At 44.5% G+C, this 17,535-nt stretch overlaps 1 protein-coding gene across 1 annotated transcript in view; it reads right to left on the bottom strand.

Annotated features, from left to right (window-relative positions):
• VILL (villin like) overlaps nucleotides 1–17,535 on the bottom strand; it is an 88,642-nt gene that overhangs the window by 40,651 nt on the left and 30,456 nt on the right. Inside the window, exons 3-9 of the mRNA XM_081970199.1 lie at nucleotides 16,931–17,005; nucleotides 14,474–14,670; nucleotides 13,709–13,817; nucleotides 6,329–6,439; nucleotides 3,325–3,524; nucleotides 1,693–1,771; nucleotides 421–519 (exon numbers count right to left, since the gene is read on the bottom strand). Coding sequence (XP_081826325.1) covers nucleotides 421–519; nucleotides 1,693–1,771; nucleotides 3,325–3,524; nucleotides 6,329–6,439; nucleotides 13,709–13,817; nucleotides 14,474–14,670; nucleotides 16,931–17,005 — 870 coding nt within the window. The remainder of the gene's footprint in view (nucleotides 1–420; nucleotides 520–1,692; nucleotides 1,772–3,324; nucleotides 3,525–6,328; nucleotides 6,440–13,708; nucleotides 13,818–14,473; nucleotides 14,671–16,930; nucleotides 17,006–17,535) is intronic.

Below are 17,535 nucleotides of genomic sequence, written 5' to 3'. Positions count from 1 at the left end.
GAGAAAAGAGAGTGGGGGAGGGGGTTACTAATTTATTAACTGCAGTGATTCACTTAACAACTGTGGCAAGAATGGTAATAAAATGCGACAAAATTCACTTAACAAATCAACTTACAACAGAATTTAGGCTTGGTTGTGGTCATAAGTCAAGGACTATCTGTACTTGCTATGCTTTTATTCTCCTTACAATCCTGTGAGGTAGGCCCCAGGAGAGAACCATTATTTTCATGAGCAGAAATTCAAATTCAGTGCTCCATGTTACAAGCATAAAGTTATTTCCATCCTCTCCCTGACAAATCTCCAGTAATTGCATTTGTCTGATTTCTACCTGCATATTTCTGCTAATTCACATGCTATTTTTTAAAAAATGTAGAATATAAATTAACATGTTTCTTAAGAGTATTTCAGCATCTCACTTACCACTGCCCGACTAAAAGCGGCATTTTTTTCTTCCTTGCTGGACTCTTTTCCTCTCCAGACATAGATTTTCAAACCTCCCTGGTCTATAATGTGACAATCCTAGAGAAGGAGAAGGGGAAGAAGGAAGAAGAAGGGAGACAGGAAGAGATAAGAGAAGATGGACATGGAGGAGAAGGAGATGAGAAGAGGAGAAGGACAAGATAAACAATGAGGAGAAAGAGAAGAAAAAGATAGACAAGAAGGAGAAGATTGACAAGATGAACAAGGAGAAGGTGATATGAGAAGAAGAAAACAGGAAAGGACAAGATGGATAAGGAGGAGAAGATAAGTGAGGAGGAGGAGGAGGAAAAAGAGAATGAGAAGGAGAAGAAGGAGAAGATAGATAAAGAGGAGAAGGAAGAGGAGAAGAAGATTGACAAAGTGAACAAGGAGAAGTAAATAGACAATGTGTAGAAGAAAACAGGGAAGGAGAAGATGGACAAGGAGGAGAAGATGAGGAGGAGGAAGAGGAGGAGGAAAAAGACAATGAGAAGAAGGAGAAGAAGGAAAAGATAGATAAAGAGGAGAAGGAAAAGAAGAAGATTGACAAAATGAACAAGGAGAAGTAAATAGACATTGTGTAGAATAAAACAGGGAAGGAGAAGATGGACAAGGAGAAGATAAATGAGGAGGAGGAGGAAAAAGACAATGAGAAGAAGGAAAAGATAGATAAAGAGGAGAAGGAAAAGAAGAAGATTGACAAAATGAACAAGGAGAAGTAAATAGACATTGTGTAGAATAAAACAGGGAAGGAGAAGATGGACAAGGAGAAGATAAATGAGGAGAAAAAGGGAAAAGACAATGAGAAGAAGGAGGAGAAGACAGAGAAAGAGGAGAAAGAGAAGAAGAGGATTGATAAAGTGAACAAAGAGACGTAGATAGACAATGTGAAGAAGAAAACAGGGAAGGAGAAGTAAACAAAGAGGAGAAAAAGAAGGCGATAGGCAAGGAAGAGAAGAAAATAGACAAGCAGGAGAAGATTGACCAGAAGGACAAGGGGAAGGAGATAGACAATGAGAAGAAAGAGGAGGAGGAGATAGGCAAGGAGGAGGAGAAAGAAAAGAAGAAGAAAAAGATAAGGGAATGGAGAAGGAGCGGAAGGAAAGGGAAGAAAAATAACACAGCATTTCAACCAAAGATTCCCAGATCAGAACTGATCTCTTTCACATTGAAACGTCCCTTCTGTGGAGCACCCAAACCAAACAATATCAGCTCAGCAGTTGCATATCTTACCTCGTGACTCAGGAGGTCTTGGGTGAGAGGCCGGGTTGCAATTTCTTGAACCACGAGATCTTTGCCATTTTCATACACACTGCAGGTAGAAATGGGCAATGTAAATATTTAAATATATCTCTGGAGAGAGTGCAGAGAAGAGCAACAAAGATGATTAGGGGACTGGAGGCCAAAACATATGAAGAACGGTTGCAGGAACTGGGTATGTTTAGCTTAAGAGAAAGAAGGACTAGGGGAGACATGATAGCAGTGTTCCAATATCTCAGGGGTTGCCACAAAGAAGAGGGAGTCAAACTATTCTCCAAGGCTCCTGAGGGTAGAACAAGAAGCAATGGGTGGAAACTAATCAAGGAGAGAAGCAACTTAGAACTGAGGAGAAATTTCCTGACGGGTAGAACAATTAATCAGCGGAACAGAAGTTGCCTCCAGAAGTTGTGAATGCCCCAACACTGGAAGTCTTTAAGAAGATGTTGGATAGCCATCTGTCTGAAATGGTGTGCCACACCCATAATGCTATGCGCAGGATTCCAGTGCGCATGTGTGCACAGCCAGCACTCCCTCCCATTTTTGGCGTGCTTTTTTCGCCCTCCCCATGCTTCAGAGGCTTTATAGGTGCCTGGGGAGGGTGAAAACAGCCTTCCCACCCCCGAGGCCCTCCGGAGGCTTCAGGAGCTTCCCTGGAGCCTCCGGAGTATGAAAAATCGGCCCTATGGGCAAACTGGAAGTTTGGGAACATACTTCTGGTACGTTCCGGCGAAAAATGGCCTCAAAGCAAGGCTGAAGTTAGCTGCCCCCTGCACGTATGCGCGCTGGCCAGCCTGACAGGAACTGCGTATGTCCAGTTTAATGAAAAGAAGGGGGACTGGAGACTAAAATATGTGAAGAACGGTTGCAGGAACTGGGTATGTTTAGCTTAAGAGAAAGAAGGACTAGGGGAGACATGATAGCAGCCTTCCAATATCTCAGGGGTTGCCACAAAGAAGAGGGAGTCAAACTATTCTCCAAGGCACCTGAGGGTAGGACAAGAAGCAATGGGTGGAAACTAATCAAGGAGAGAAGCAACTTAGAACTGAGGAGAAACTTCCTGACAGTTAGAACAATTAATCAGTGGAACAGAAGTTGCCTCCAGAAGTTGTGAATACCCCAACACTGGAAGTCTTTAAGAAGATGTTGGATAGCCATTTGTCTGAAACGGTATAGGGTTTCCTGCCTAGGCAGGGGGTTGGACTAGAAGACCTCCAAGGTCCCTTCCAACTCTGCTATTGTATTGTATTGTATTGTATTGTATTGTAAATGGCTCCGTGTGCCACCTGTGGCAGGCGTGCCATAGGTTCGCCATCACGATCCTATACCATTTCAGGCAAATGCCTGTTCAATCTCTTCTTAAAAGCCTCTGATAATAATGGAACAGAACCACAACATCTGGTGGCAAGCTGTTCGACTCCCGGTTAGGAAGTTTCTCCTTCATTTCAGGTTGCTTCTCTCCTGGATTAGTTTCCATCCGTTGCTTCTTCTCTTGCCTTCTAGTGCTTTGGAAAAATAAGGTGACTCCTCCTCTTCTGTCTGGCAGCCCCTCAAATGCTGGATTTTTTTAAAAAAATCTCTCCAAGTTTGTGAACAATGGGAACTTACTGGTAAAGGCGGACGTTGCCTTTTTGGCGTTCATCGGCTTTTTCATCTGGTAACGGTTCTCTGACCTCACGGTTCCTCTCGCCCAGTGTCGCCTTCATGATCTGCATAAGCTCCGGACAATCCTTCTCGTTGTCGATGACGGCAATTTGGGCCCGTCCACCTCTCTCGCCATCCCGGATGCTTCGTGCTAAGATCATTCCCTGGTCATTGATGATAAGACCAAACTATGCAAACCACAAGCCATCCAGCATGATTACAATTAGTCCTTGACTTACAAACTATTTGTTTAGTGACTGTTTGGCGCTATAAAAGGGCCGTGAAAAAAAAAAGAAACTTAACGATTGTTTTTCAAGCTCACGATTGTTCCGGTATCCTCATAGTGACGAGTGATCGAACTTCAGATGCTCGGCAAGTTTTTAATAGCAGTTTAAGTTTGTAATAAAGATTTGTGATCCTTTTGTGAGGCATCAAGTTCCAATCAAGTCTTTTTAGTCTTTTGTTTTTAATTTTTTTTTTTGACAAGGGCCTGTTGCGCTGGATAATTCATTGGAACTCTTTATAACTTACAAAATTTGTACAAAACCCTCTTAATAATGCATTATATCAGGCATAAAATCATCTTACCTTTGCTACCGATTCGGAAGCGGGAGTGTGTGTGTGTGTGTGTGTGTGCACTTGCTTTGCTTGCGTGCAGGGCTTCTGTGCATGCGCAGAGCATCCGTGATGACATCTGGGCAGGTGGCCAGATGCCGCCACTACCAGTTCACCCAAATTGGCAGAATACCACTTCTGCATTACATCAATAATTTAGGCCTTAGGGCAGTGAGAGGTCCTTGGTGCTCTCTGATCTTGGCAGTTTCCTTGCAGATGTTTCATTACCCAACTAGTTAACATCATCAGTGCTAGTAAGGAGCGGGGTTTGCTCTCAATTTATATTCTGGACAAGCCAAGCCACTAGAATATAAAGTGAAAGTGTACCATATTTCTTACTAGCAACGATGATGTTACCTAGTTTGAGTAATGAAATGTGTGCAAGAAAACAACCAAACTCAGAGAACAACAAGGATCCTTCATTTCAATCCTGACTGACCAATATTCTCCTTTAAAGATCTACAGCAGGGGTGTCCAAACTTGGGAACTTTAAGACTTGTGGACTTCAACTCCCAGAGTTCCTCAGCCAGCATGGCTGGCTGGGGAATTCTGGGAGTTGAAGTCCACAAGTCTTAAAGTTCCCAGGTTTGGACACCCCTGATCTACAGTCTATAATCGTCCATCAGTGAAGGTTTATACTCATTCTCAAGAGTAGGGATGGGCAACTATGCTCTCTTTATAACCTGTGGACTTCAACTCCCAGAATTCCCCAGCCAGCCTTCTCTGTCTCACCCCTTTCCTGGAGACTTCTGGGGGGCTTCTAACTTCATGGCCGACTCCACAAATGTTTCTTTTATACCATGCACCATTCACTACCATGTTCCAAAGGTGCTTTTCCAGGAGGCAACTGGACTTCATTTGTGTTTTCTTTGAAGACGTTTCGCTTCTCACCCAAAAAGCTTCTTGAGCTCTGACTGGATGTTGGGGAATGGAAGAATTTATACTCCTTGCAGACAACTAGTCATTTGCGTCTTTTAGAGGGTCATTGAAGCTTTTGGAGGTTGGTGCTCCTTGTTCGTGTAAGTCTGCAGTTTTTCCCTCTGGAAATCCTTTCCTACTCCCCCTAAAAGGATGCAAATGACCAGCTGTCTGCAAGGAATATAAATCTTTCCATTCCCCACCATCCAGTCAGAGCCGAAAAAGCTTCTTGGATGAGAAGCTAAATGTCTTCAAAGAAAAACCAGAAAGTCCAGTTGCCTCTTGAAAAAAGTATCTTTGGGACAACTAGGACACAGATAAACCTCCAAGGGCCTCAACGACCCTCTAAAAAGATGCAAATGACCAGCTGTCTGTAAAGAATATAATCCTTCCATTCCCTACTATTCTGTCAGAGCTGAAGAAGCTTCTTGGATGAGAAGTGAAAAGTCTTTAACCCCCCCCCCCAAAAAAAAACCCCAAGAAAGTCCAGTTGCCTCCTGAAAAAGCACGTTTGGGACCACCATGGCCTGGGTGACTGAGAACCTCTACACACATTCAGTACCCTGAGATGTAATGCTGGCTACTACCTTTATTGGCTTCAAGGGATGAATTGGACCCATGGTTCTTAACCTTGATGGTAACAAAACTCCTCTGAAGATCATCTTCCGGGGCACTTGTGGGCTCTCACAGGTAGCTGATGGCCCATCATAACAAGAGATGGCTGGACTAGATCTAGTAGACTAGGTTCCTGCTTATGTTCTTATAATCTGGGTTAGTGTTTTAATTTGTTCTGACCCAGGCTTCCTTAAAAAGCATGAAGCAGAATCTTGGTCCCAGCAAAAAACCCTTTTATTTACACGACTGTGAATTCCTTTCATTCACAATCCACAAGGCTTAGCAAACAGTCTTTCAGAGGAATGTTTATCAACACGAACCTTATCTCGTTTGGAGAGCTGCCAGATAACTCGTTTCCTAACGCAGGGCAAGGCAACACTTGGCACAGAGTCTCTTATAGTCGCAAACAGAACTTTCCACTCTTGAAACGACCGAAGGAACGAATTGTTTCCTGCAAAAGCCCCCTCCCCATTCGCTCCTCTTTTGTTTCCTATGGGAGGGGCCAATCACCTACAAGATGTGGCTTTACTCCCAAGTCGACCCTGCTGTCTTAGTTGTTCTTGTCTTCTGGGAACAGGCTCCAGCTGTTCCTCTACACACACTGGGAACAGGCTCCAGCTGTTCCTCTGCCTCACTGCTGTCTAGCTCCCTCTGTCTCCAACACAGAGCCCTTGTCTAAGCTTTCCTTGGCCCCCAGGACTGGTCCATGTTCCTCCCCAACCTCCTGACTGTCCAACTCCACTGCCACCTCTGCTTTCCACCGGGAGGCCACAACATAAGTCTCCAAAACTACATCAAGATATTATTCTCCCTGGCTGACCTTCGATTTCTCAGCAATGTTGCAGGAAGGTCCATTCCACTGGATTAACACTTTGCCAAGATCCAACAGAAACACGTCACCTTTGTTGAAGTTGTCCCAAGAAAGATCCACCTGTTTGGAGGTAACAGAAAAATTCTGCCATCAAAACAACATGAAAAAGTTCAGCACAGGTAGAGTACAGTCCTTGACTTACGACCACAACTGAGCCCAAAATTTAAGAGACATTTGTTAAGTGTGTGTTATCCTATTTTATGATCTTTCTTGCCACAGTTGTTAAGTGAATCACTGCAGTTGTTAATTTGGAAACATGGTTGTTAAGTGAATCCAGCTTCCCCATTCATTTTGCTATCCGAAGGTTGCAGAATAGAACGGAACAGAACAGAACAGAATAGAATTCTTTATTGGCCAAGTGTGATTGGACACACGAGGAATTTGTCTTTGGTGTAGATGCTCTCAGTGTACATAAAAAGACAAGATACATTGGACAAGAATCATAAGGTACAGCACTTAATGATAGTCATAGGGTACAAATAAGCAATCAGGAAACAATCAATATCAATATAAATCGTAAGGATACAAGCAACAAAGTTACAGTCATAAGTGGGAGGAGATGGGGGATAGGAATAATGAGAAGACTAATAGTAATAGTAATGTAGCCTTAGTGAAAAGTTTGACAGTGGTAAGGAAATTATTTGTTTAGCAGAGTGATGGCATTTGGGAAAAAACTGTCCTTGTGTCTAGTTGTGCTCCATAACATCATTTTGAGGGTAGGAGTTGAAACAATTTATGTCCAGGATGCGAGGGGTCTGTAGATATTTTCACAGCCCTCTTTTTGACTCATGCAGTGTATAAATCCTCAATGGAAGTCAGGTTGGTAGCCATTGTTTTTTCTGCAGTTCTGATTATCCTCTGAAGTCCGTGTCTCCCTTGTTGGGTTGCAGAGCCAAACCAGACAGTTATGGAGGTGCAGAGGACAGACTCAATCCTTCCTCTGTAGAACAGAATCAGCAGCTCCTTGGGCAGTTTGAGCTTCCTGAGTTGGCGCAGAAAGAACAATCTTTGTGGTGCTTTTTGGATGACGTTTTTGATGTTAGGCGTCCATTTTAGGTCTTGAGATATGATAGAACCTAGAAATGTGAAGGTCTCTACTGCTGATGCTGTGTTGTCTATTATTGCAAGAGGTGGTAGTATGGGAGGGTTTCTCCTAAAATCCACCACCATTTGTACGGTTTTGAGTGTGTTCAGTTCCAGATTGTTCCGGTCGCACCACGAGGCTGGTTGTTCAACCTCCCGTCTGTATGCGGATTCATCGTTGTCTCGAATGAGACCAATCACTGTTGTATCATCTGCAGACTTCAGTAGTTTTAACAGATGGATCGTTTGAGATGCAGTCATTGGTATAGAGAAGGGGTGTCCAAACTTGGGAACTTTAAGACTTGTGGACTTCAAGTCCCAGAATTCCCCAGCCAGAATTCTGGGAGTTGAAGTCCACAAGTCTTAAAGTTCCCAAGTTTGGACACCCCTGGTATATAGAGAGAAGAGAAGTGGAGAGAGCACACAGCCCTGGGGGGCTCCTGTGCCAATTGAATAGGTACATGCACCTCATGTGATTTTGACTAGCTCCACCTGCTGCTTCCTGTCTGCTAGGAAGCTTGTGGTCCACTTACAAGTGTGGGTCGCAAAAGGGGATCATGGACCCCAGCACAGTGCAACCGTCATAAATGTGAGTCAGTTCCCAACGCTTTGCGTTTTGATCACCTGACTGTAGGGATGCTGCAATGGCGGTAAGTGTGAAAAGCAGTCATAAGCCACGTTTTTCAGTGCTGCAACTTCCAATGGTCACTAAACGTTGCAATTTATAACGGTCACACACTCCTGTAGTCACATGATGGGGATTTTGGTTGCTTGGCAACATAGTCGACTTTATGGCCATTTGCAGTACCCTGCGATGACGTGAGAGCAATTTGTGAGTGTTTTCTGGTTTCTAGTGTTTATTTCTGGTTCCAGCCAAAAGGAAAAGTGCATTTCAGAAAATGGATTTGCTCAATAGTTACAGCACAGAGTTAACAACTACTGAAAAAGTCATTTTTTTAAATTTTTGCTTCTTTTTACAGGGCTGATAGTAATTGGAAATGCTTCTGATCAGAATTTATTGCATTTATGATGGTCTTTCTATAATACATCTGAACCAAACAAAAGTCCTTCTCATTGTAGCAGTGTATACATTTGACTGGTAATTACATGGTATTATTTATGATATATATCAATGTTATTGGAGATCCTCCCGTTCCGAATTTGACCGAGCACAGGCACGAGCCTATTTGAGGACGTACCTTGTGGCACTAAGAGCGGCCAAACGTCAACATTGCGCCGCTCTTATTGCGTCCGCAGATAACCGCCCTGCCGCCCTGTTTCGGGTGACCCGCTCCCTCCTGTTTGAGAGACCGCGGGAAGCCCCTTTACAGGGCAGAGCAGAGGAGTTTGGGAAATATCTGCAGGACAAAGTCGCTCAAATCCGGATGGGATGGGCCCCTTTCAGTAGTCCAGTTGAGACGCCCGTGGCGAGTCTTGAGGGACCGCTTTGGGAGGAGTTTGACTCGGTTGCCATCGAGGATTTGGACAGGTTACGTGGACGTCTGCGACCTACCACATGTTTATTGACCCGTGTCCCTCCTGGCTTGTACTGGCATCCTGGGAGGTTACGCGCGACTGGCTCCTGGGCCTAGTGAACGCTTCGTTGGGTGAGGGGTTTCTGCCGGCCGCCTTGAAAGAGGCGGTTGTGAGGCCCCTGCTCAAGAAGCCTTCCCTGGACCCAACGGATCTAGTCAATTATCGTCCAGTCTCCAACCTTCCTTTTTTAGCGAAGGTTGTAGAGAGTGTGGTGGCACAACAGTTCCCACGTCACCTGGAGGAGAATGATTATCTAGACCCGCGCCAGTCCGGCTTCCGACCCGGGCACAGCACGGAGACGGCCTTGGTCGCATTGGTGGATGATCTCTGGAGGGCCAGAGATAGGGGTTGTTCCTCTATCCTGGTCCTATTAGATCTCTCGGCGGCGTTCGATACCATCGACCATGGTATCCTGTTGCACCGGCTTGAGGGGCTGGGAGTCAGGGGCACCGTTTTACGGTGGTTTGGCTCCTACCTCTCTGGCCAGACGCAACGTGTGTTGGCAGGGGAGCAGAGATCGACCCGGAGCCCCCTCACATGTGGGGTGCCACAGGGGTCGGTGCTCTCGCCTCTCCTGTTCAACACATACATGAAACCGCTGGGCGAGATCATCCGCGCTTTTGGGGTGGGATATCATCTGTATGCTGATGATACTCAGCTATACATTTCCACCCCGAACCACCCCAATGAGGCCGTTGAAATGATGTCCCGGTGTTTGGAGGCCGTACGGGTCTGGATGGATGGCAACCGACTAAAACTCAACCCTTCCAAGACGGAGTGGCTGTGGCTTCCGGCCTCCCGGTTCAACCAGTTGCTTCCATCTCTGGCCATTGGGGGCGTACAACTGGCCCCCATGGAACAGGTGCGCAATTTGGGTGTCCTCCTGGATGCCCGGCTGTCCATGGATGACCATGTAACAGCCGTGGCAAGGGGGCGTTCCATCAGGTTCGCCTGATGCGCCAATTGCGCCCCTTATTGGACCGGGATGCCCTACGCACAGTCACCCATGCGCTAGTGACATCTCGCCTGGACTACTGCAATGCTCTCTACATGGGGCTTCCCTTGAGATGCACTCGGAGACTGCAGTTGGTCCAGAACGCGGCCGCGCGGGTGATTATGGGGAGGACTAGATACTCCCCTGTAACACCTCTCCTGCGCGAGCTGCACTGGCTTCCTGTAGTCTACCGAGTGCGTTTCAAGGTTTTGATTATGATCTTTAAAGCGCTTCATGGCACAGGACCTAGTTACATGCAGGATCGCATCCTGCCCCATATATCCCTACGACCAATCCGCTCACACAGAGAGGGACTTCTCCGGGTGCCGTCTGCTAAACAGTGCCGGGGGGCGACACCCAGGAGCAGAGCCTTCTCTGTGATGGGCCCAGCCCTGTGGAATGACCTCCCCCGTGACATCAGGATCATTTCCGATCTCTGCTCCTTCCGTGTACAGCTGAAGACCCACCTCTTTCAATTATCTGGCCTGGCTCAACCGTAAATTTTTTCTTATTCCTCCTGACAGTCCTTTTAAATTTTTTAAATTTTAAATTTTAAATTGTGTTATTATAACTGGGGTATTTTAACGGTGATTTTTAACTGTCTAAATGTGATGTAGTTTGTTACCTCCTCCGTGCATGTATGTCCTTGTATATATGTATGTTTATGTGTCTGTACATATGTTTTGTGTTTTATATGTTCTATTGTACGCCGCCCCGAGTCCTGTTCTGGAAAGGGAGCGGCTAATAAATTCAAATTTATTATTATTATTATTTTATTATTATTGAGGAGTATGGTGTGACTCAGCATCTGCTCTGCCCAGATAAAACACGTTCAAATGACAATGAAATTCAGTGGCTTTATAGCTTTTCCTCCATCCAGGGATGGGATCCTACCCAGAGGTGGGTTCTTACTGCTGGTTCGTGTGCGCATTTGCATCTAAAAATGTCTGCGCATGGCACAACGTTAGAAAAGGAAAAAAACTTCTTTGCAATAAATATTGTTCTGTGCACGCGCAGAACTGAAAACCAAGATGGCGCCGACAACAACAGAACCGGATTGGCGGCATGGCAGGCTGAGGTACTACCTACTCGGCCGAAACAGGCCGAACCAGTAGGAACCCATCTCTGATGCTACCAGTTTAACGACCAGTTCACTGAGTGCTTGCTTTGCTCATGCGTGCTTCGCTTAGCGAATTAATACAATAATAATACAATAGCAGAGTTGGAAGGGACCTTGGAGGTCTTCTAGTCCAACCCCTGCCTAAGCAGGAAACCCTATACCGTTTCAGACAGATGGCTATCCAACATCTTCTTAAAGACTTCCAGTGTTGGGGCATTCACAACTTCTGGAGGCAACTTCTGTTCCACTGATTAATTGTTCTAACTGTCAGGAAATTTCTCCTCAGTTCTAAATTGCTTCTCTCCTTGATTAGTTTCCACCCATTGCTTCTTGTTCTACCCTCAGGTGCCTTGGAGAATAGTTTGACTCCCTCTTCTTTGTGGCAACCCCTGAGATATTGGAAGACTGCTATCCTGTCTCCCCTGGTCCTTCTTTCTCTTAAGCTAAACATACCCAGTTCCTGCAACCGTTCTTCATAGGTTTTAGTCTCCAGTCCCCTAATCCTCTTTGTTGCTCTTCTCTGCACTCTTTCTAGAGTCTCCACATCTTTTTTACATCGTGGCGACCAAAACTGGATGCAGGATTCCAAGTGTGGCCTTACCAAGGCATTATAAAGTGGTATTAACCCTTCAATTAGAGAAAACGTACCTTCTGGATTACTGCTGGGGAGGAAGACAGCTGAGGCGTGGCAATCCACTCTGCCGCGTGACTCAGCTGAGAAGATAAATGTCGGTAAAGCATAGAGGCGGGCGGGCAGGCCCACTTGCTCGTCGGAGCGAACCGGATCGCTCCAAGCTAATCTTCAGAACTACCAGTTCGCCCAAGCCTGCCGAACCAGTAGAGGTGGGTTCCTACCGGTTTGGACTGGTTCGGCTGAGTAGGTAGTGACTCCGTCAGCCACGCCCCCAAACTGGTTCTATCTGTGGCGCCATAAGTGCTGCCATCTTGTTTTTTGCTTCTGCGCAGAATCAATTTTTAAAATATTGTGCATGTGCGCATAGCATGCGCCCCCCTAAAGCGCATCCCTGAGTGAACTGGCAGCAACAGAAGCCAGAAGCCACCCCTGAATCCTACCCCTGCCTCCATCCCTTAGGAAACGAATGAATTGCAATAGGAGAAAAGGAAGATGGAGAGAGGCCAGCTCTGTTACCAAAGTGGCAAGAATTAAAAATGTGGCTTACGTCCAAGCAAGCAGAAAGTATGTATCAGTAAGTCAGGACTACTGACCTACTGACCTCACAGGACTACAGATAGTCCTCCAGTTACAACCACAAGAGCCCAATATTTATGTAGCTAAGTGAGACATTGGTTAAGGGATTTCATGACCCTTTCTTTCCTCTGTTGTTAAATGAATCTCTGCAGTTGATAAGTTAGTAACCCGGTTGTTAAGTGAATCTGCCTTCCCCATTGAGTTTGTTGGTCAGAAGGCCGCAAAGGGGGAAATCACTTGACCCCGGGACATTGCAACCATCATAAATATGAGTTAGTTGCCAAGCCTCTGAATTTTGGTTGCGTGACCTTTGGGTCATAAGTGTGAAAAACGGTTCTGTCACTTTTTTTCAGTTTCGATGTAACTTCCAAGGGTCACTAAACAAAATGTTATAACTTGAGGACTACCTATTCCAGTGATGGCAAACCATTTTTGGCTGCAGTGCCAAAAGCGGGGGGAGCATAGGGGGATCATGCACCAGTGTGCCACACCCAGGATGCTATGCACACAACCCTCCACAGCATGCACGCATGCGCGGGATCAGCAACACCACCACCCTGTGGTTTTTTCGCCTTCCCCAGGCTCCAGAGCCTCCCTCCCTCCCCCAGAGGCCTCAGGAGTTTTCCTGAAGCCTCCGGAGGGCGAAAAACAGACCTACAGGGAACCCGGAAGTTCGGGTATGACGACTTCCGGTTTGTCCATAGGGCCAATTTTCGACCTCCAGAGGCTTCCGGGACCTTCAGGAGGCTTCCCTGAAGGCTCCAAAGGATGAAAAACAGCCCTATGCTCTCAGCTGCTCCGGGCCACAACCGGTACGGCTATACCGGTACAAACCATCAGCAATCCACCACTGATTCTTCCCAGACAGCTTCCAACAAGCAAATTCAATGGGGGAAACCAGAGTTATTTAGCAACTGTGTGACTCACTTAACAACAGTGGTGAAAAAAAGTTGCAAAATCGGGCACGGCTCCCTTGACAACAGAGGTTCTCCTCTTAGTTATGGACGTAAATTGAGGACTTCCTGTATTACATGACTTGGCTCCAGATGTTTCGGGCTTGTTTTCAGAAGTTTTGGGAGCTTCATCTCTGGAAGCTTTCAAGAAGAGACCAGACTGCCATCTGTCAGAAACGGTGTAGGGTCTCGTGCTTGGGTGGGGGGTTGGACTATATGACCTACAAGGTCCCTTCCAAACTCTTGTTAATCTATTAAAAAAATCCCCCAAGGTCTCTTCCAATTCTGTTATTCTGTTACCGTCCTTGAAAAAATAGTTTTAGCTTCTCTGTGTTAATCTCCTAGTCTGGGCCGTTGCATCTGAACTGAAGTTTAGTTTTTGAGAACGCAAATATATTATATATATATAAATCAGGGGAGGGGCTGTCCTTACCTCTGTTGCTGACACATGCTTCTTGCCCTTAACATGAAGGAGCCTTTTGATGTTATACATGTTGGTCTCAACATGCTTAAATCCTGAAGCAATTCCTCCCTTCTTGTAGCTGTTGAAAACAAGACTTCATATTTAATTACAAAAAGGGAGGGTTTTGGGGAAAAAAATACTTGGCTACTCTAAAGAGCTGGGGTCACAGAGCTAGTTAGGATATTACTTATCATTTTTTTAAAAAAAGAGAACAGGTTACTAGACCTCATTGTTACAGGTAGTCCTCGACTTACCACCATCATGGAACTTCCCAAGTCGTCATGGTTACAAAACAGTGACCCATCCGATTTTACCACCTTTTTTCTCTGCAGTGGTCGTTAAGACTTTTATTTATTTTTTTGCTCAATACCAGAAGTAAATACCGCTTTTCAGCAAAAACGTTGGTGTGATTATAGTGGGAGGCTGCCAATGGCTATGATTGTGGATGATGGGTTGCTGAGTAGCTGCAATGTGGTTCCATGGCCACAGAGGGAGGGGGGCAGTTGTTGAAACTTTGCAACTGGGTTATAAATACGTCCCGTCCCCCCACCGCCGCCGCCCGGGAAGGTCTGTCGTAACTCCAAACAGTCACTAAACAATTGCTACTAAGTCGAGGACTACCCGAATTAGAGTAGGATTGAACAAGTGAACAAGACTAAAATAAAAGAAATAGGAGGTGGTTAGATTTTGTTCGTTTGTTTGTTCATCGCATAGACAAGTTTCCCCAATGCTCACATAATGCCTTTCTTGAAATAACTTTTGAAAGCAGCCGATTCGTGTCCTTGAACCTCGCGGTGCTGAATGGCTCGGCCTCCCAGGGAATCATCCATCTGAGTGACATAGAAAGCAGCAGCCCCTTGCTCGTCCTGGGTGGCATCGCGGCCAATCCAATAGTGCAGGTCAGTGGCAAAGCTATGCTGCATCTTTATGTTCTGGAGAGGAACAAGCATGGAGTTAAAAATTATTTTCCAACCACCGGAAGGATGGGTCGGAGAAAGAAAAGAATGGAATAGAATGGAATAACAGAGTTGGAAGGGACCTTGGAGGTCTTCTAGTCCAACCCCCTGCCTAGACAGGAAACCCTATACCATTTCAGATCTTAAAAACTTCCAGTGTTGGAGCATTCACAACTTCTGGAGGCAAGTTGTTCCATTGGTTAATTAGTCTGTCAGGAAATTTATCCTCAGGTCTCTCCTTGATTAGTTTCCATCCATTGCTTCTTCTCCTGCCCTCGAGTGCTTTGGAGAATAGTTTGACTCCCTCTTCTTTGGGGCAGCCCCTGAGATATCGGAAGACTGCTATCATGTCTCCCCTAGTCCTTCTTTCTATTAAACTAGACATACCCAGTTCCTGCAACCGTTCTTCATATGTTTTAGTCTCCAGTCCCCTAATCCTCTTTGTTGCTCTTCTCTGCACTCTTTCTAGAGTCTCCACATCTTTTCTACATCGTGGCGACCAGAACGGAATGCAAATATACCAAGTGTGGCCTTACCAAGGCCTTATAAAGTGGTCTTAACCCTTCACATGATCTTGATTCTCTCCCTCTATTTATGCAGCCTAGAACTGTGTTGGCTTTTTTGGCAGCTGCTACACATTGCTGGCTCATATTTAAATGAAAGAATATTTAAAAGAAAGAAGCACTTTTATTTTTTTCCAAGTTTTTTATCTTTTTTAATTTTGTACAAATATATCGAATCAATGCATGAACAGAGTGGTACCTGAGTGTCATACATTCTAATACGAGTAAAACTGATAAAGTTAATCATCCCATGTTTCCCTGGAAATAAGACAGGGTCTTATTTTCTTTTGACCCCCCCCCCTGAAATAAGCCCTTGGTCTTATTTTCAGGGAGGTCTTATTATTTTTGAGGTGCAGGAGGCGGCGAGTATGGTCACCTCATGGCTGTTGCTGTATTGCAATATTTTCAGGGAGGGCTTATTTTCGGGGGGAAGGCTTATTTTAACGCATAAGCTCAAAAGCCCGATTGGGCTTATTATCTGGGAGGGCTTATTTTCGGGAAAACAGGATACCGTATTTTTCAGAGTATAAGACGCACCTTTTCCCCTCAAAAAAGAGGCTGAAAATCTGGGTGCCTCTTATACACTGAATACAGCATTTTTGGCCTCCCAAACCCCGCCCCTTCAATAAAATGGCCGTGCATAGCCTTTAGGAGGCTTCCAGAGTGCTCCTGGGGGCTGGGGAGGGCAGAAATGAGGGGAAAGGGGCCGTTTTTTGCTCAATTTTGTCCTCCCAACCCCCAGGAGCACTCTACAAGCCTCCTAAAGGCTATTCATGCCCTTTTAAAAAAAACAGGCCCGTTTTCGCAAAAAAAATGGGCTGTTTTGGAGAGGTTTGCAGAGTGCAAAACTTTTTTTTTAATTTGCCTCTTCAAAACCTTGGTGCATCTTATACTCAAAAAAATACGGTAATTATTACATTCAATCAACGTATGTTTTAATAATAATAATAATAATAATAATAATAATAATAATAATAATAATAATAATAATACACATATTAGGATGCAATAATATCGTTATTCAATTATTCCATGTTTTCTCCTGTTATTACTTTTATTATATAAAAATGTATGCACTAATATTTCCCCTTGTCTTATTTCTATCGCTTATTCTAGTTTTAGTCCTGTCACCCTTTATTAAAAGGCTTTTTCTTTCTATTCTGTCTAATTTCTAATCGTGTCACCTACCTATGAAAAGAAAAGAGAGAGAGAAAAACGGAAAAACAAATCAGAACAACAAAAAAGAAAAATCATCTATCCATCACCTCTTGCCCGCTTCAGTACTTTCATTGTTATGCTTTAAAGGAGAGAGAGAATAGCAAAAGCAAATGAGAACACGTATACTTTTTAAACAATAGCAATAGCACTTAGACTTATATACTGCTTCACAGTGCTGAACACCCCTCTCTAAGAGGTTTACAAATGCCAGCATATTGCCCCCCAACAATCTGGATCCTCATTTTACCAACCTCGGAAGGATGGAAGATGGAGTCTCCAGAATTGGTAACTTTAAGACTTGTGGACTTCAACTCTCAGAATTCCTCAGCCAGCCCTGTTGGGGTAGGGAATTCTGGGAATGGAAGTCCACAAGTCTTGAAGTTTCCAAGATTGGAGACTCCTCCTCTAGTGAATAGCATATTTTGTACAATTATCCTTTCTCCATGGAAGCTTACATTTAATACGATGTAGCAATCTCCTTCAAAGAAACTCCCATAAGCCTTTGCAGGAATAGACTCCATCTTCATATTCTGAAAGAGAAGAGATCATATGCTAAGCAAGAAGTCCTTGCAAGGTGGCAGAGAGTTCTCATAAACAATTTTTTTTTAAATGATGTTTAGCATAGGCGGTAGAACCAGAAATGTTTTGGTGAGAAAGAAAGAACTTATGCATAATTTAAAAAGAACAAACACACCCAGACAGCTACAAATAATAATAATAAATAATAAATTTGAATTTATTAGCCGCTCCCTTTCCAGAACAGGACTCGGGGCGGCGTACAATAGAACATATAAAACACAAAACATATGTACAGACACATAAACATACATATATACAAGGACATACATGCACGGAGGAAATGAAATGGACAGCTGCATAAATAATTTGAATAATTACATTAATAATTTAACCTTTAGCGTCACTTTTTCTGTGTATACTCTGGCACAGATTAAAAAATGATATTCTGATGCCTGCTCTCAAAATATATATTCCCCTATAAACACATGTATGTGCTGTGTATATAGAATGGAAGGGAAGAGAAGATGGAAGAGAAGATGGA

This window comes from Natrix helvetica, assembly GCF_964273705.1.
Source record: "Natrix helvetica genome assembly, chromosome: Z".
NCBI lineage: Eukaryota > Metazoa > Chordata > Lepidosauria > Squamata > Natricidae > Natrix > Natrix helvetica.
Note: the sequence above shows the minus strand (reverse complement) of the source record. Positions and strands in the feature narration are given on the sequence as shown.